This window comes from Alligator mississippiensis, chromosome 3 (genome assembly GCF_030867095.1).
Source record: "Alligator mississippiensis isolate rAllMis1 chromosome 3, rAllMis1, whole genome shotgun sequence".
Lineage (NCBI taxonomy): Eukaryota > Metazoa > Chordata > Crocodylia > Alligatoridae > Alligator > Alligator mississippiensis.
The window spans coordinates 117,297,860-117,317,641 of record NC_081826.1 but is presented as its reverse complement, the minus strand read 5'-3'; the positions used below and the strand labels follow the sequence as shown (position 1 = coordinate 117,317,641).

The 19,782-nt window shown below is 41.6% G+C and overlaps 1 protein-coding gene across 4 annotated transcripts in view; it reads left to right on the top strand.

Annotated features, from left to right (window-relative positions):
- The window catches only part of CDKAL1 (CDK5 regulatory subunit associated protein 1 like 1), a 706,822-nt gene that overhangs the window by 106,100 nt on the left and 580,940 nt on the right, over positions 1–19,782 (top strand). For all 4 annotated transcript variants that reach the window (XM_019490403.2, XM_019490404.2, XM_059724329.1 and 1 more), the window contains one exon: positions 14,717–14,801. In XM_019490403.2, coding sequence (XP_019345948.1) covers positions 14,717–14,801 — 85 coding nt within the window. The remainder of the gene's footprint in view (positions 1–14,716; positions 14,802–19,782) is intronic.

The following is a 19,782-nucleotide window of genomic DNA, read 5'->3' as shown; positions in this document are numbered from 1 at the left end:
CAGTAACAAACTTCAAAGGATTATCTTGAAAAAAATTTAAACATGAAGTGCTTTGTTTAATGTTGGAATTTTTGAGGCTTATGGATTATAAGCATATTTTTATGGCATGGAAACACTGGTTGTACAAACCATTTTGGAAAGTCATTGAGCCACTTATACTAGTGGAATGGGTTAGAATTCAAGCTGGCCTGTTACAAAAGGACATGGCACTGTGTCTAGACAGCACTGTTGACACTTCAGGCCCCAGCACATACTTAAATGTTTTTCCCCAACTTGATATAGTAGAGAAAACAGGCAGGCAGCCATAATGCCAAGTCAGATACTCTGCCAGTTAAATGTGTATGTTTGGCAGCAATTTGGAAACTAAATGAAACTCAGTACTGTAGAGAAAATCCAAAAAATGGTTATGGCACTGTACAAAGGCCTGAGGGAAGCCATAACTGGAGAATTGTACATAATTTTGTCAGCAGAGTTATTGAAGAATTGGATAGACTACAAAAGAGTGCAATCTTTGTGAATTGCAAGAGATACTAGATATTAAATGGTCTCAAGTGTTATAACTGCAAGACAAGAAAAATTAGGGGGGGGGGATTCGTAGTGAATATAGTTTTTTCTACTGAAATTGTTGTTTTTCCCTATTAAATATAAATTTAAGATGCAATGATTGAAAAGACATTGGGTAGTGCAGATCCAGATTAAATTACCTGCCCTTCACATTATAAATATGTGCTTTGTTTCAGTAACTTTTTGTTTGAATCTTAAAACCTGTATTTCCTTCAAATATGTGGAAAACCTAAAGATTATGAAAGTAAAACTAACTTATGTGCTCTTATTGTCTGACCTGAGAAAATGATGAACAGTAAATCAGCAAAAAATTATAAGCGTGTTTCAAATTTAGGTCTGCCTAGGCTCATAGTTGCCAAAGGGTGAACTCTAGGCTACTTTTAGTGCCTCTTGAGTGTATGCCTTAACTGGCATCTGATTTCCTGCACCTGACTTTGGATGAGTTTTATACAGTTCTACTACTCTTAGACCGGATCTCCAGGCTACAGGATTCAGGTTCCCAACTATGGCCACAGCATAGGCCCAACTTAGTTTTGACACCTACAGGAATTTCCCTTTGAGAGCCTGAAATAGTAAACTTGCAGTAATGCAGAAAGTCCGTCAAAACAAACTGTTATTTATCTCTCAGAGGTACAAAGCATGTTGAGTTAGGATGAAATAATAAAGGCCGATATGCCTGGGTCTGTTTTACAGCATTATACTTTCTATCGGCGTTTGTAGCTACCCATTAATTCTGATGGGGGGGGAAAAGTACACTGTCCAGGCTCTCTCTGGCTTCGCTTGTATGTAAGCTTTAATAAACATCATCTTGGTAGCCTCTGGCCCCTCACTTAAGTCCTTTTTTTCTTGACACTTTTGAGGTTTTAAGATTTTCTTTGATTCTAGGTTGTTTTGGGATGGAGCCTGGTGAGGTGGAAGATATTGCTCATTTAATAATTCTTTATTATTTTTCCCCCCTCAAATGGCTTTATCTTTGTTTCTTCCCCCACTACCACTCCTTTCCAGCCTCCTTTGATTCAACTCTTCCAGACTGGTTCATATTAGGTAGGCAGCCTAAAGGACATACAATAGTGGTTTAAGACGAGACGAGACGAAACGAAACAAAACACCACTGTTATAGGCAACTCCCACATTCTGCACAGCTCTTGCTCCAGTAGGCCTCTTGCAGCAGAATTCGGTTTACACTTTGGACTACATCTTTGTCTGGCCACACTGTGCTGAGTATACAGCCCCAAAGCTAAGGACAGACATTCAAAAAGCTTGAGCCTGAATTGATTAATTCTTTGCAGGTTAGTCTAATTTGGCTAGGTTGAATCAGTTAGTAACCGTATAGAACAAGGGTGGGCAAAATGCGGCCCACAGGTCAGCTGTGATCTGCCAGGCCATTCTGTCTGGCCTGCGGAGCCCCTAAAAAATTTAGAAAATTAATATTTATCTGTCCCTGGCTGCCTTTTATGCGGCCCTCGATGGCTTGACAAAACTCAGTAAGTGGCCCTCCGACCAAAGTAATTGCCCGCCCCGGTATAGAAAGCCAGACAGACGCTGCTGTGCCTGCTGTTTCTGCTGGAGCTCCAGCAAGGGAGCAGAGGGGCAGGGCCAGCCCAGCTCTCTGGAGCAGAGAGCCCTGCCCAGGGCTGCAAAGCATCTGGGATGCTGGGAGACTGGTTTAACTTAAACCAGCAAGGGGTTCTGGGACAGACATTGCATAAACCGGTGTGAGCCAAATCGGTTAAGTCTGATACTACGTTCAGCAAGGTTTATCTGAAACCGGTTTCAGCCATTTTCAAACTGGTTTATGTGTACTGAACATCTGTTTTGTTATAGGTTTAAACCAGTTTCTGGGCACTTAAACCAGTTTATGTGTAATGTCTGTCCCTAGCCCTAGGGATTCAGGGAAAGGTAGCTTCCTGTAACCCTAAAATGTTTCTGGATTATGATAAAAGATATTTGGAAAAAAAAAAAAGGTTAACACTTTATAAAATCTTGGTGTAGATGGGCAGTGTGTTAGAAGGTGTTAAGAGTCATTGGAGGGTCATAGTGTTTACCTCTAGTTAAAAGAGCAAAATGCATTTTATCTCCTTTGTGTTCCCAAGGTTGTGCATTCAGAAAACTCAGGCTTTCTATTTAACATTAGCTAATCTGAATGAATTAAGCCTACAGCTGGCCAGGGCTGTAAGTTTTCTGTCTGAAGAATCCTAATCCCACATTAGACTCATCTCAACCAGGTAGGCCATTTTTGAAGTACAGGTTACTCTACCTGCACTAGGTTTTTTAAAATGTGCTGGTTCAGGTGTTAGCCGACTTTTTTTTTTTTAACTTCAGTCCTAGTTTAGACAGTTTAGAGCAGCACCCCTAGAAACTAATTTGTCATAGTGGTAGTCATAGCTCCCAGAATTTCTGCACTACAGCAGGCTTTGGCTTGGAGAGAGAAATTATGTTGGTTGGAGAGGGTAAGTATGCCATAAAGCTGGCTATAGTGCCAATTGTGCTCTGTGTAGAACATTGCTCTTGGCACTTGGGATCTGAGCGAGAGTGTCCTGAGAGCCTGCAGATTACCTTGGCACTACTCTAAGTTGATAAAGAGCCTCGTAGTATCCAACACCATTAAATAGTTGAGGGATGTACATGTTGGGCACATAACTGGCCATTGTCAATATGAAGAGCCAGCCAAGACCACATGCTAGAAGCGAGAGTTGGGGGGGCAGACTGAAAGGGCCACCTCCCCTTTAGTATACAGTATGATAAAGACTAAAAGTGCTAAAGACAGTACTTTACCATGGGCAAATGTAGACTGCATGCTAAAGACGATGCCTAAGAATGTCTCACCATTTTACAACTATGTACTAATGTGGTTAACATGTGCAGTCGTGTGCCTCATACCCATACTGTACCATGCAATATATTTTTTTAACTTTAACAGTACTGTTTCCTGGGCAAACTTAAACCACATACTTAACAAAATACCTAAGACTGCTTTACTGTCCCACAGTTACGTATCAATGTGGTTACTATGTTCAGGGTTCTGTCCCTCTCATAATTCTGCCTTAGTGTACATGTTTAACTTTAACATTTTCTTAATAAACCTTTTAAATCTGTTATTGTGGATATTTATTATTGACTTGAATGTCCTGGTTACTGCCCTGCTGTGCCTGAACAGCTCAAAGTTGCCACAAGGAGATTAGGACCTACCCCATTGTGATGGTTCTCTCTGGATCTCATTCATTTGCTGTTGAGAAATTTGTTTTTAGAGACAGCTGAAATATAGAAATAAAAGCTTCTTGGCTGTAGCACAAGTACAGTAATTTAAATAAAATCAGGAGGGATTTATCTATAGCAATGAAAAGGAGAGAAACAAGGGGCCAGCTAGTGTGTTTGAATCTAACACTGTTTAATGGGCAGGGATTGAAAGTCTTAATAGCAGCCCAGTTTTTATCTTTTGTGTATCTTCATTCTTCTGGCCTTAAAACTGCCCTTTTATTTTCTGATATAAAACTGAGCACACATTAATAATCCTTGTCCATATGACACCTATGGTATTTACTCAATTTTAAGACAAGGTTTTCTTTCTCAATCAGCAGCAAGGGTGGGGGGAGCATGAAGAAAACTCTTCATCTTACATTTGTGTACAAGAAAACCACAGTAAGTACATTGTCTACCTTAGTCTGTTGCCAAAAAGTACCATGTGCTCTATAATAGAAACTGACTATGAAATTGAGTAAATGCAGCCCACACTAAGCATGACTATAAAATACATGGCTCATATTGGGCAAACATGCAGATGGAAACCTACAACAGGATAGGTTAGTGCAGGTCATCTGAATAAAATACATGATAGTGCTGGTTGTATGTAATCCCTCCCCCATTGCCAACTCTTTTTAAAAGTCATGGCGAGCTAGTATATTGAATACATTTTGCCTTCCTTTTCACTCCCATAGCTGAGCTGCATCTTTCCCACTTCCAGTGATTTATATTTCTTCACCAGCCTTAAATGTCTGGCAAGCATCACTAAATGGGGCCCCAGATGGTTTACCCAGACTCCCTCTGTTGCCTCCTCTGTCAGCCTGTCGCATATGTTTAGTGTGACCCTACCCTGCATGAGGTAGAGCCAGACCAGGCTGTCCTGTGCCTATCTGCATATACATTTTTGGAGGATCCAGGATTTGTGACGACAACACCCAGTTCTAGTCATGAGCGGGGGGCTAATTAGTACATGGATCCTTTGTAGGGGGGAGGGGGGTCTGATGCAGGGGGAGGTATCCAGAGTACCCACACATACCGAGTAATGCTGAGCTGTGAGGTCGCTGTGGCTTGAAATGCTGTTGACTCTTCTGGGGCCCAGCTTAACGAGCTGTATGGTAATTCATGAGCCTTTTGGCTTTGGACTAATATGTATACCTGGCAGGGGAAATGCCATGTATGTGGGTCTATGAAGGCAGTTTTCCTTAAGCATTCCTAGGAATAATTGTTCTTCTGTCGTGGTTTAGTACCTGCCAAGGTGCTAGGGCTTGAAGCCCCATTCTTGGAAATGGGAGGCTCCTCACTAGCTTGCTCCTGCGGCAATATGGCTGAAGGCAGGCAAAACTTGGGGGCATCTGAACCCCAAGTCTCCAGGCTTGGGCCTGAACGTAGGATGCTTGCCAAAAGACTTTGGAAATATTTGAAGCCTCTGGTGGGGGTGTAGGATGTTTGCCTGTTGTAGGGCAACTTATGGTTCTGGACTGACTCACGGATATGGACTTGATTTGGCTGATTCGGCTTGGAACATGAAAAGTTTCTTTAAAAAAAAGAAAAAAAAAGGTACTCTTGGCAGAGGAAAACCATGAATGTGGCACAGGGTAGTACCCTGACCAAGGTAATACATAGTTACTCTCCCATTCTCACTTCCAGCAGGAAGATCCTGGCTATATTCTGGCTTTATGGAAATGGGAGATTCCTTCCTAGCTTGTTCCTGGGACCATATGGCTGAGGGCAAGCAAAACTTGGCATCTGAACCCCAAACCTCTGGGCTTGGGCCTGTATGTAGGATACCTGCCAAAGGATATGGAAGCATTTGAAGCTCCAGGTGGGTGTGGAAAATGCTTGCCGGTAGTAGGGCCCCATATGGTTCTTGAATGACTTGCAGATTTGGAATTGATTTGGCTGATTTGACTTGGGACACCAATTTTTTTCTTTAAATAAATAAAATAAAAATTGTGTACTCTCTCTAAGTTAGTGCTGAAGTGCTGCTTAAAGGTGCATTTATGGAGTACCTGTGCTAAAACTTGTAATAGTTTAAAAAAAGTAAAATACATTAATTCTGCATGAACTAAGCCTATGGGTAACTGTAGTAATTTACCTATATGTAAATTACTGCAGGCATGTTTACTTCAAACTACTTGTTTTCAGATTTATCTCTCTCTCTTCCACGCACTCAAGGAGAGCAGGGTTGAAAAGTAAGGGGTGTGGGGAAAAGGGCCGCAGGGGGAACAAGTTCCGGGGGGCAGAGGGCATGGGAGTTACCTGCTCCTCCAGATTTATTTTTCCTACTGTAGCAGTGGGAAGGGGACAAATTAAAGGCAAACCTCCAACGATTAGATACTATACTTGGAAAATTAGAACAATTTGTTCATTTTTACATATATATAATCTAATTATTGGGGTGGTCATCTTCTATTTGAGTAAATATGGTACTTTTATAAATGTTCATCAGTAGCTGCTGTATACATTTTTTTTAAGACCCTACATACTACTCAGGCATGCATCTATTAGAATTTTTATCTATTTTTAACAGCAAAAGAAAGCAGAAACGTTTGTATGCTTAATTCAGTAATTGAAAATTAAGGGAGTTGCATACAGGCTTTGCAGGTTTACCATTTAAATTTGGGGAGAAGAGATGATGGTAGAAGTAAATGTACTGCATGATAAACAGGTGTGCTTTGCTGCCTGATTTGATAAGCAACTAGACTTCCTCTGTGAAGTCAGTGGTTTTTAATAACATTTGCAAAGGGGAATAGGTTGAAGCTGTTTGATTAGATCAAGTAGATTGTCATAAACAGAGTACATAAAAGAACATTAGTGAGGGAACAGAAGTTTAAGTTGATCCTCTACTCTTTCCCTCCTCTCCCCCCCCCCCCCCCCCCAATCATATTGCTGCTGATAAGAGACCAGTGAGACTGTTTTGATGCATGTGCAGTCTCAAATACTGGTACTTTCAGCACAGGCTTGTCTGTGTGATGGGCATAATCGGTGAATGGGTGGTATAGCTTCTAAAGTGGCAGCTGATATGCTTTGAAGATTTCAAGCAGCTGTTGTCTGGGAGCTTGTGATAACTTTTTTTTTTTTTCAAATGCTGCAGTGGGAACAGTACCAAGAGCAAAATCTTTTTTCCCCTCTAGGGTGTTTTGAATTATAGCTATATAAAATGTTGTGTGAAGTTGGTGTTCGCTAAATGTTGCATGGAATGGTATACATCAGAGGGCTAGCAAATGGTGCTTGTGAAGAGCATTTCTGGGCTGACTACTTAGCATTACATTTATTTAAAATAGTAGCACTCATGACTCACTTGCACACCTCCCTGTAGTGCTGGTTTAAGGGTGTGTGTGTGTGTGTGTGTGTGTGTGTGTAAGTGTAATTAAAAAATAAATAAAAGGACCTCCTCCTTTCCTCTCTTCCAGTGATAACGTGGTGGCTAAAGGACAGGGATGCCAGAGAAAGAGGAACATTCCTCCTTGACTGCCCCTGGCCAATTTTTGCAAGATGTGGGGCAGAGAGATTAAGTCCCAACACCTATTGGCTCTGCAGAAATATAATGGACCATTAAAGTAACCAGTACTTAATTAAAATAATCCATGGTCTGAGAGGGTCACCATGGCCAAGGACCCTTGAAAGTAAATAGCAATAAAACACTGGAAAATCTGTCTGTGCGTTGGTACAGGGTGGCTTAGGTCAGGAGTTGACAACCTGTGGCCCACAAGCCAAGTCGGGCATAGAAAGACACTGGATCTGGCCTGTGGCAGCTCAGGAATTGGCAGCATGCTCCAGCGACAGTGGCAGAGGAGGCATCCCTAGGACCTTAGCATCATCTGCTTTGTTCTCTCTATTTTCTGATCACTGGGGGATGTGGGTCTGTGGCCAGCGGCGGGGGCTATGTCATAAACAGCAGCCCCCAGTGGCAAAACAGTTGCCAATGCTTGGCTTACATAATTGGCAATATGATAGAGAATCTCTGCTGTTTTTCAAATGGCTGTCCACTGTCTTGGTCTACAAGTGCTCCATTCTTGAGATCAGATTTTTATGATCAAAAGTATTATTGTGAATGTGTTTATTACCACTGGTGCTGAAACTCTGGCCTGTGGGCTCGTGTCACGAAGCCTGCAGAGCTCCCCACAATTCTGGAAATTTGGCAGTAGGGGTGTGGTGGAAGCACTAATTACTGTGGCTTTCAGAGCATGTTTCCAGAGCGGGGCTGGACTGCAGTAGTTCGATCCAGCTGGCATGCAGCTGGAAGGTTGAGCACCGCAGGTTAATAACCACTCACCTTGCTTGATAGCACATGGATTAATAGTTTCCCCAGGCTTAATCAGGGTAATTAAGCTGTGGTTTCAGGCCTTGTGGCAATCTGTGGGGAGGGGTGGGGCTGCTGGGGCCCCTTGGCCAAGCAGAGGCGTGGGGGGGGAGGGGGGCGTTGTACTCAGCCCATAAAAATGGCAGTTATCTCCTCAAATTTGGTAGACCTCTATTCATAGGGGCCATGTGACTTGATATTTGGTCCCTCTCTCCCCTCCCCTTGCCATGTCCTCCAATATGCTACTTTTACTAGCTGTGGTCTTATTGCGCCCTTACATGGGGTATGAGGCCTTACTATGGGGAAGTTGTTTTAAGCAGGGAGGACCTCAGTGTAATAGAGGGAATTGCCCATGAAATTACCACTAAAAAACCTTCTTCTGAATCTGTAGAAGTTTAAAAAAAAAAAAAAAAGGCGTATATTTTCTAATATGCCATAGTTTTACAAACTAATATAAATGTTTAAAGAAATGCTGCATACAGTTGATGTTGGGCTTTCTGTGGGTACAAGTGTAGGCACATCTGGGAGTGAGTCCCTGCAAAGAGGGTGAAGTAGGGCTGGTGATTACTGGCAGGGCTTTGGTAATTTCTTTTACTTTCTCTGCATGCTCTAATTTTACATTGGTCAATCTATTTTAAAGAAAAAAGATCCTGTTAAGTTGTAGGCTGAAGCAGTTGATTTGATCTCCCGTCTGTAGCTTTTTCACATGACACATTGCTACAATCTGCTTGAGGAGAGCTGTGCTGAGCTGTGACTTCTAAAGGAACAAAAACATAAACAGAGTTAAAGAGAATTATAAATATGTTTTTGTGCTGTCTGTAGGTATATTGATGATTCAGAGTTTTACCACGTTACCCTTTTGTGGATTGCATAATCCTGACAATTTGTTTTCCCGAACCTCCCAATTAAGTTAGCAGTGTTCAGAAGTTTCCATGACCTTTTTAGGTTTCTTTGTACTATGTTGTTTTGCAAAGAGAGTGATAGATTTTGTGGTTTACTTCCAATGCAGCTTTTCTTTCATGGAAAAGATGTCACAATGCGAAAAGGCAGTGGTTTTGAGTTAAGTCTTTGAGTTTTAAAATAATGCTGATTTGACATAGTTGCAGGGTTATTTGTTACTATCATAACATAGAGAAGACTTAGTTGAGGTAATAGTTGACTTCCAAGTTTGACAAGCATGAAATATTGCAATTTTTAAAAACATTGACAAGCTGAGTATCTAGAAGATTAAGACTGGGAAGGGATTGATTTGATTCTTTTCCCAGCATAGAGAACATTGCTTTTTAGAAGCAATGCTGTGTTGGAATGCAGAGGGACATCTTGGTGGGCCACTGCTCATTCCGCTTATGACTTTTTCTCCTGATCTTAGTGGGTGTTGTGATGTGTGTGATGTCCTAGAAAGCCCTTTGCTCTTTCAGTGATCATATAAACCTTCCCACAAAAATCCCTGAAGTATTACCAACATCAGCCTTCCCAGTTATCTTGTGCTGGACTCTTCCCCCAGGACCTATTGGCATCATGTACTTGCCCCATCTCTCCAAGATGACAGCTCCTGAGACACCATTACTTCAGCCCTTGGGGGTAGGGTGGTTGCAGATGCTTGTGGCAGGCTGAAGATATGCTGTCTTCTACAGTAATGAAGTCATGCTTGGGTCCCATTTGAGTTTTCTTTCCAGGATGCTTCTATTCTGGGCAGAAAACCAGCTTTCTCACTTCAGACATGTAACCCAATTTTGGGGGTGCTGATTTTGGGAGGGAGAATGTGCTTTTGTTATGTGAACAGATATGGTAATTCTATCCATTAGGTAGGTTAGAGCCTCCTAGCCAGGTCAGAGATTATGCAGTTTCTTAAAGGACCATTCCCACTGCTGAAATGTGTAGAGGACTTCCTGGGGATCTGTACATGTACTGTATTTACAAAACACTCTTCCCTTTCAATGGTGTCTAGGTCAGATCCCTGTTTTAGAAGATCTGTTCCACAGTTTCCTTCTGATAGGTGTCCACCTCTTGCACATCAGGACACTATTTGTGAGTCACCAAGAGTGAATTATATATGAACATAAGCAGACGAGGTTCTTTGCATAAATCTGATATCTTTTATTAGACCATCTCAGATTTACTCAAAGAACCTTGTCTGCTAGTGTCCTTAGACCAACATGGCTACAACATATATGTGGATAATCACTTGACAAAAACCTGTAGTAACTGATTACTCGATATATTTTGCCCACATACCTAATTATGGTAAGAAACTTAAATAAGTAGTTCTTTTAAACATGTCCTTTCACATTTTGAGGCCCTGTGTTTAACATGGATTAACATGAACTGCCTGGTTCATTGCAACTAATACAACTATCACATGACTCTGATTTAGGAAAACAGAAAAGTTAATGACCGTCTGGAAGATATTGTTTATAAATATAACTCTAAAGTTTTCCATTTTTTTCCAAGTACACTTCAGCTGTGTTGAGCAGTTTGATGCCAGAGCACACAATTACTTTTTTTTTTTTTTTAAATGTGTGTATGCTGTGGTGAGGGATTAGAGACATTGCAGGAAGACATTACAGTGGTTATATCCTGGCCCTTACAACAAGAAAAGGTGTACATTGACAGTCTCAGAGTCTAAATGTCTGTCTGTATCTGAGGTACTTCCTTGGCTCCCATCACCATAATAACTGAATGCCTCTCAATCTTTAACAAAGTCAGCTTCACAGCACCCCATGAAGTGGGAAATCTTATTCCATTCTTACAGGTAATAGATGGACTGAAGCACAATAACGATAAGTCACCTGCAGGAAATGTGGCAAACCAGGGGATAGAACCCTGGCCTTTCTCGTTCTGGGTTGTTATCCCCGCCCTTAGACAATCCTTCCTCTGAATGAAGGGTTCCCAAGGCTTAAAAATAGTCAAAATACAATGATATAATATTTCTCTTCTCATTGTGTTGTTACCTCTCAAGTGCATTTATGTTCCATTGGAATTACACTTACGCTGTTAGACTCTTGGTATATCATGCCCCAAAGTCCTCAACTTCCAAGGGTGTTATGAGGCTAGAGATGCATATAGCTACATGCAGAATTTGTGGTTGTGGAAGTAAACACATTTAAATAACATTAAAACAGAATTGTGGCAACACTTTAGAATTCACTGTGTGAATATACTCATTTAAGCAAAACACTTACTGGCTAAGCAGCACAAATTATAATTCACTGGTCATTGTTGCTGTTGCCCTGAGACATGCCCTTGAATTTATGATGACTTTAAATAAAATAATATAATTGTTGGGGATTCAGGTATAAACACTGTTTTTATTTTTCTCACACTGCTTCCTGAGTGTCAAGAGGTTTTGGGTCAGCCTTTCTTGCTTTCAAAAGTAGTTTAATGTATTCCCTTCCTTCCCTTTCCCCAAAAATGTACTGATGCTTATATTTAGGGCAAGAATTGTCTATTGAGTGGTTCTAAAACCTTGCACACAATACTTGAACCTGTAAAGGTTTATGGGAACTAGAAATAATCCTAGCTTCAAAGAAAGGTCCTTTAGGTTGTCCTAGTCTGGTTCTTTTCAGTAATAAATTAGAACTTATTGTTCTTCCTTGTTTGTGAATGGAAGCTGAAAATACTTGCTTCTTGGGCATTTAAGTGAAGCCTCTACACTTTTTTTTAAGAAGTATTTTTTAATAGTTGACTGAATAATTTAGCATTTGGCATAGGGAATGGGCTAGTTGCCTGATTCCCTATAACATTTTGTATTTGAACGTGACAAAAGATGTTAATTATGGAGCCTCTAATAAACATGGATAAAAAAATAAATCCCTCAGAACTCTTCTTGTCATTTTAGGGTAAGGACTATTACAGTTCCTGGTTTGCATATTTGGATCTCTACTGCCTGCTTTGGTTATGCAGCTGACAGTTAACTCAAAAGTGGAATAAATCTCTTTACAGGAAACTATGAGAATACAGATACCTATTATTTTTAGAGCTTGCAATTGTATTAGGTGTAGAGGAGGTGGGAAGAACTGTGTGCACCTATTTGACATATAAATTCAGGATTTTTTTTGTTAGTGAGCTGTCAACCAGTTAAAAATAAGGTAATCTCATTGGTTTGGTTTTAAACAATTTTGTCTTTATTACTTTCTAATAAATTATCTTGGCCCAAGACTGGCTAAAAAGTAATAGCAAAGTGAAACAGAAGCTTTGTCAACCAAACTGATACACTAAGCCATCCTAAGGAGTGCCATAGAGCATTGGGAATGTAAAATGGCTCTCCTGAGGTCTTGCTCATAGGATTTTCTTTTAGTAAAGGAAGTGGTATTCTCTTAGGAAAGTGATCTCATATTATTCTGCTTCTATGGTGTTTTGCCAATCAGATGGAGACCAGAGAGAGATAACATTAGTGAAATGTTTGTGAAACTGGTAGATTTATTTTGGGAGGCTAAATTTTGTATTGGATGATGATGAAGAATTGCCTTTCTCCTTTAAATAGTTCATTTGAAATATTATTTTAATGTCAGGTAAAAATTAAGTGTTACTAATATCATACTTGCCATTATCATACCATATAATACAGGGGTGGGCAAAGTCTGGCCCGCGAATGCAAAGTCAGTGCACTCCATTTTCCAGCATCCCCTGCCCGCATGGCTAGGGCTAGTCTCCATTGAGATCCATGTGATGCTGCAGCTAGTAAAGCAAGCAAAATGCTGGCTTGCATCCATAGACACTTCTCGAGCAAATCCCGGGATGTCATTCTCCCGTTCTACTTAGCCTTGGTGAGGCTGCAGCTGGAGTACTGCATCCAGTTTTGGGCTCCACAATTCAAAAAGGGTGTGGAGAAGCTTGAGAGGGTACAGAGGAGAGCCACGCGCATGATCAGAGGTCAGGATAACAGACCTTATGACAAGAGGCTGAGAGCCATGGGGCTCTTCAGCCTGAAAAAGTGCAGATTCAGGGGTGATCTGGTAGTCACCTATAAGTTCATCAGGGGTGTTCACCAGTATCTGGGGGAATGTCTGTTCACCAGAGCACCCCAAGGGATGACAAGATCGAATGGTCACAAACTCCTCTGTGACCGTTTCAGGCTGGACATAAGGACGAACTTCTTTACTGTCCGAGCCCCCAAGACTGCCGCCGGGGGTGGTTCAAGCACCCACTTTGAATGCCTTAAAGATACTTTTGGAAGTTTATCTTGCTGGGATCCTATGACCCTTGCTGACTTCCTGCCCCTGGGCAAGGGGCTGGACTCGATGATCCTCCAGGGTCCCTTCCAGCCCTAATGTCTATGAAATCTATGAAATCCCAGCCGCACCTGCACTATGATAGCGCAAGGCTGGGGTTGCCATGGAGAACGGCCCTAGCCATGCGGGCAGGGTGCATGGCAAGACAGGGGGGCAGGGGCTTGCTCCAGAGCCGCTGAGATCTTGTGGCAGGGGCAGCTTGGTCTGGGGCGAGGGCAGAGCTGCGATCTGCAGCCTGCCTGCTCTGGGCAGGGCAATGCAGGCAGCGGACTGCAGCTCTTCCCTGCCTCAGGACCAAGGAGCTAGGGCAGAGCCATGATCCGCTGCCTTCATTTCGTCTGCCTGGAGCACGCAAGCTGCAGATAGTGGCTCTGCCCTGGCTCTGGACCAAGCTGCTCCCACCACAAGATCCTAGTTGCCCTGACAGCGTGGCTGGGGCTGGTTTCCATGGCAACCCCAGCCTGGTGCTATCACAGCGCAGGTGCAGCTGGGGTCACCATGCAGACTGGCCCCAGCCATGCAGGCAGGGTCTGCTAGGAAATGGAGTCTGGCTGCTGGCCAGATCTGCCATTTTGCCCACCCCTGATATAATATCATGCTTGTTCATAAACAGAATTGGAGTGCCAGTAAGCATCACTCCAGGCTCTATCTCGATTAATGTATTTAGAATGTGTGGGGTTGTGAACTTTACGAAGAAGTTCAGTTCTGGCTGAAAGTTACAGGCCTTCCAGTCTTTAGGGACTACTCTTTTAGCAATGCAGCTTTAGTTTAAAAATAGAACAAAACAGGGTATTCATGATAAAATGATACATCAGCACTACAAAACTATAGGTTTTCCTTCTAAATAACTAATTATTTTTCCCTCCAGTGAATATACAGGATTAATTAAAGACTGAGATGCTTACTTGATAAAAATGTTACATGATAACATTGAGGTATGCCCTCTTGCCTCCAGTCCCTCTGTGATGCCAGTCTTTGTTGAGTGGTTGTTTATATTTTTAAACAATCTGTGTTTTTCACTGTTGTTGCCTGTTGCGCATGGAACTGACTTTTACTCAGATTGTAAATTCTTTGGCGCAGAGACTGTCTTTCTATTGTTTACGTACTCAGTACATACGATGGTATCCTGGGCTATTCTGGGGCACACTGGGGCACAAGTGTGTTACATTATTACAAATCATAGCAAAGATATGTTTTCATTATCCAAGGGCATGACATTTCCAAAAATGTTGCACTAAGGTTTGACTATTGAATCTGAGGGCATCTTTGAGAGCAGGCCATTCGTTAAAATGGGTTAAATCTAATCTCTTGAATGTGATATAGACCAGAAGCTTCTAGTTTGAGCTCTAATTCTTTAATGTATCCTTCTGTCTTCCAGAGAACTCCACAGAAGCAGACTTATGGCTGCTAAACAGTTGCACGGTAAAAAGCCCAGCTGAAGACCACTTCAGAAACTCAATTAAGTAAGTTGAAGTCATTTTTTCTAAAGAAGAGCTGTAACATTTATCAGTGATAAGTCTTTGGTTTTAAATTATACCTGTTTTTAATCTAAAAGTAAACCCTCCCTGGTGTATAGCAGAAGGGAAGTGTGAGTTTGAATGTCATGGTGGTCTTCACTCACTCAGCTGCAAAGGATTTGTAAACCCTAATGTGGTAATTGTCAAAATAGGTATCCTGGGGTTTTGTAAGTATTTCAGTAGTCCAGTTGCTTGAGAGATCCAACCCTCTATTACTACAGTGGTTTCCAATTAATTTTTAAGAACGATTTGTCAGTGTTTTCCTTTAAATAATTGCATACATGCTTTGGAAAGTTCCGAGAATGACTAACTATGTCAATGATACAGAATAGTAGTGATAGTGTTGGGGACTTCCACCTTTTGACTTCAGCAAAAGTATAGCTGTAATGAGAGTTAATGGAAAACCTGAACATTCATAGTTGGATTGTGTCTAGTATAAATAAAATGTGTTATTCCCCATTGCTCATATTACTCACGTGGTGTTCCCTTTACTAAACAATCCCATGGATGTTTGTGAAATCAGTTGTTTGGTGTAGCCTACTGATTGATCATTTGCTGAAAATTCATTTGGCAAGGAACATACAATTCTCATCAAGCAGCTGGCACACTAAGTGGGGGTGGGGAAGGAGTGGTAGTAGAGATGGGAGCTTGATTGAAGCTTTTGGCTTGCAGTCTTACAGCTCCTAACAATTCCTCAGTGCTGTGCCCTGGAACAGAAACAATTTGCCCACAGTGGGTGAACAATTAAAATAAAAAGATTCCTCCTTTATCCTACAGAGAAGTTCATTTCCTGGTTGCCAGTGCAGTGTTCTGTGATGAGATTAGCCTCATGTGTTGCCAAGAAAAGCTTGCTTCTTGGTTTCCAGAACTGGCAGTCAGTGTGTATGGGCCAACTAAACAGATGACAGGATCTCTTCCATTTCAGTTATGGTGATCTTTCTGCTGTACTGATCACAGACCAGAATTGACAGTAGAAGTGTGTGCCTTGCTGAATAGAGCTGATGAAGAGAGGGGGCGCAGCAGAAACATTCCCTGAACTTCCATGTTTTTGCCTTTCCTGCACTTGTGAACCTCTGTCTGAGTTTTCTGACAAACAGATGTGCAAAATGGTCTCTCTCAGTTAATTCTGATTGCTGGCAGCCCTTTCTTTCTGCTAACACATTCATTGTACTACAACTTTTTCAATTTTTGACATTCCTTAATTTTAGGGAATGAGGATTTTTTTCTGTTTCAGTATTTCATAACAACTGCACTGAGAGACGTGTTTGAGATGTTCTTCTGTGGGGTTTATTGATTTCTCAGATGCGTTGTGGAAATCTTGTTTCTCTCTTTTATATTCAAGTTAAAGAGGAGGTGAAGCATTAGAATGTTTCACAAATAGCATTTCATAGCAGCAAACTTGAATGAGTAAAGCTAGTTGTTACTTTGTCATGTCAGAAGTACTGTTAGCTAGGTTGTGGTCATAGGGAACTTTCTTCCTCGGGTACAAAACAGTGCTGCTTTTTGGAAACAATTTAATCACTTCTCTTGATAAGGTTCTTTTGTCCCAGGAAAGATGTTGTAGCTTTGGAATTCAGTGTTTGCTTTTAATGCAAAATATTGAAGACTGTTTATACAATTGTTAATTTTAATCATACTACATGCGGGAAAATACTTGGATCTTTGTAGCTTTGTTTATTCTTTGGCTTCTATAACAATTTCTCATACTCACTTTTTTGAGTATTTATGGCTTATTTAGAATTTCACTGATTCTAAACAGTAGCAGCATGCAGTTCCTCCTCTTTAAAGAACTGCCTTGGATCAGTGACTAATATTCCTTGGCCAAATAATGTATTTGAAACCAGCTAGTAGAATTCAGCATCTCCAGCGGCAAACTAGTTGTATAAAATAGTTGGGTTTTTTTTTTTCCAGGATGCTAATCTGAAGTCCCTTTCTGGCAGACTGTAGCACAAGGAGCCTTCAGTAAATCACAAGATACAAAAAAGACGTGATTACTTTTTTAAAAATCCCAAATAGCTAAGTGGAAAGAGTCAGTGGGTTAATTGAGTTAAACTGTATTTTAGAAAATGGAGTATTGTTCCAGGTAAAATGTGTGATGGGAATTAGGAGGGAACTACTGTATTTACTTGAATCTAAGACTGTTTCCCCCCTCCCCACCCCATTTTTCCTTCCTCTTGGTTTTGAGTACAAGTCAGTGGAGGGGGGGTGCTGCTGGCAGTTCTGGCTCTGGCTGTGACTCAGGGTTGGGGTCAGAGTTGCAGGTGCTCCCTGCCTCACATGCCACTGCTGCTCCTGCAACCTCTGTCCTCTCTTCTCCTTAATACTTATCCTCTGGCACTGGCTGGGACCCAGAGCTTGGGCTGCAGCTGCTGCCACTGTTGCCACTGCTATTGGGCTGGGGTGTGGCCAGAGTAAGCATCCTTTGTGCTCCAGGCTGAAGCAGAGCTGGAGTCAGAGGGTAAGTGGCTGGGGGGAGGCAAGGGGATAGAGGAGGCTGTGGGGGAGTGGGGGAGGCATGAGGCAGGTATTGAGGGGAGGTTTCAGAGAATATAGGAATAATGGCCAAGTAGCGGGGGGTAGGGGAGCAGGCATGGGGAGGTCAAGTCGCGGGGGAGACGGGTAGCAAGGGGTCAAGCTGCTTGGCGCGTGCCCCCCTGCCACTACTTTCCCTGCTGATTTGGGGGGATGAACTTAAGACAACCCTTCAATAATTATATTCTGTACATGGTAAATTATAATAATTTTATAAATTTTCCATATATAAATTCTAATTATTGGGAGAGCGGGGTCATCCTAAATTCAGAGTAGTCCTGCATTCAGGTAAATATGGTAGTTAAGTAGTTGTATTAGTTTTCCAACAGTGCAAAGGCCATTCGTTAGTAAAGTGCAACTTGGTGATTTTTTGTTTGTTATCCACTGAACACTAGATAAATAAAAGAGGATTTCCATCAAATGGCATTTCTCTCATTGCAGGAATTTATCAGATACCATCCCAGTAGCATTAAAACAAGTAATGAAAAGGAGGAATATTTGCTTCTGAGCAGCACCTGGTTTGCATACATAGAATATTAATTCTGTGGAGCAATGTTTACAGTGCAGGTATGACTAAACTGACTGACACAAGCGAAAGAGTCCTTCAAGGCATATATGTGCAAAAATGACACAGCAGGTCCCTTAATCAGATTTGTGCTTTGGCACTCAGTTAAAACTGACTGCAGAGTTTTATGCCTGTTGGACATCTAGATAAACTTTACATTTATCCTATAAAAGACATGACTGCTTACTAGAATGGGCATATGGACTGTTTGACGAGCAGGCGGGTCCTTGATGATCATGGGTTTGCTTTTCATACTGCAGTCCCGAGCAGCTGTTTACCAAAGGGCAGCCTGCAGAAAAGCTCCAGAATCTGAGACGCCGTTTGAAAGATAATTTTTTGTTTCATGAAACTCTTGCTGGAGGGGAAAAATAGGCCCTGGCCATAATGTGGGTGCCTGAAATGTAATCCTCTAGAGCTACAATCAGATTTTTTGGGGGGTATTATACATTGACAATTTTGATTTTACTGGACCTTTCTAGTAGTTAGTGTTTAAAAAAAAAAAAAAAAAAAAGGCTAATAAATAACATAATGCTCTGATTTTTTTCAAGATTTGATGGTACAAGTGTTTATATAAATTGGGTAACTGCTCTCACAGATGGCTGGCCATGTCTACATATAGTGATGTTTGACTATTTTTAAAATGAAGATGGTTCAACAGTTAAACTTTGGGTGTTACATATGATGAAAAATGCCTTACCTCCCATTTGGGATTCACCCAGCAAGATGGAAACAGTTTTAAATGCTGCTTTTAAAAAGGCTTCCCATTTTGTACTTAATTTATATATAAATGCTATAAATGTCAAATTTAAGGTTTCCCTGCTGATCAATATGATCTGGTTTTTTTTAAGCCCTAAGTTCCATAGTGTCTTAGATGTGGTTTGTGGGGTTTTTAAGTGCATTCCAGTAGGCTTGATTGAAGTAACGTCACCTTGCTTTCTTAGAAGCACTAAGCTGTGATAGGTGATGAATGCCAAATGTCTTTAACAATTGTCAACGATTTCTACAATTTTGTTTTAGAAAAAGCGGGAACTTGGAAGTAATTGACAACTTCTTTGTATTCTGTTTATCCTAGAGACCTAACCAGGCATTATATCTTGAATAAAACTCGGCATGTCATTCAAGGAGCTGTCAAATATCATCTGAATGCATACAGAATTTTTTTCTGCTGTACTAACTAGTGCAGTTTTCCCCCCTCGCCTTCTTCCCCCCCCCCCAACTCTGTAGCCTGACAGCTCTGTTAATCATATAGAAAAGACATTTTATGAAATGGAATTTTTCCTCTGCAATCCATTGCATTATGGCAGGCATGTTAAACTCGCTCCAGCTGGATCTGTGGAACCAGTAGCGGTTGTGGTGGGGGTCTGGTGGTGGTAGGGCTAAGCAGCTACAGAGCAAGCAAGGAGTGTGTCTGCACAGCCCTCAGTCACCTCCTTCCCCTCCCCCCCAACATGCCAACAGTCATGTCCATTGGGGTTTAGGGGCCCCAGATTTTGCAGTAGGCCTAACCCCTGGCCCTACACCCAGCTTCTAGTAGCCTGCTGGTAGCCTAGCAGGTCAGATTGAATGGCATCACAGGCTGGGTCTGGCTCATGGGTCACATGTCTGACACCCCACTCTCTTATGCTGTTTGTTGATGTTAGCTTGGATTAGCTCACCTGATTGGGGACAGATCCTTTGAAAGATGATAGCAGAGAGAGCTTTCTTCTTCTGCCATCCTTTCTCAGTCTTGCACCCCCCCACCTTTTTTTTCTTGTGTTCTCAGTTGGCTTTAAACTTGAGGTTGACGTTGGCTGTGACACTTAATTTCTGAGTAGTGGCCTCCCTGCTATT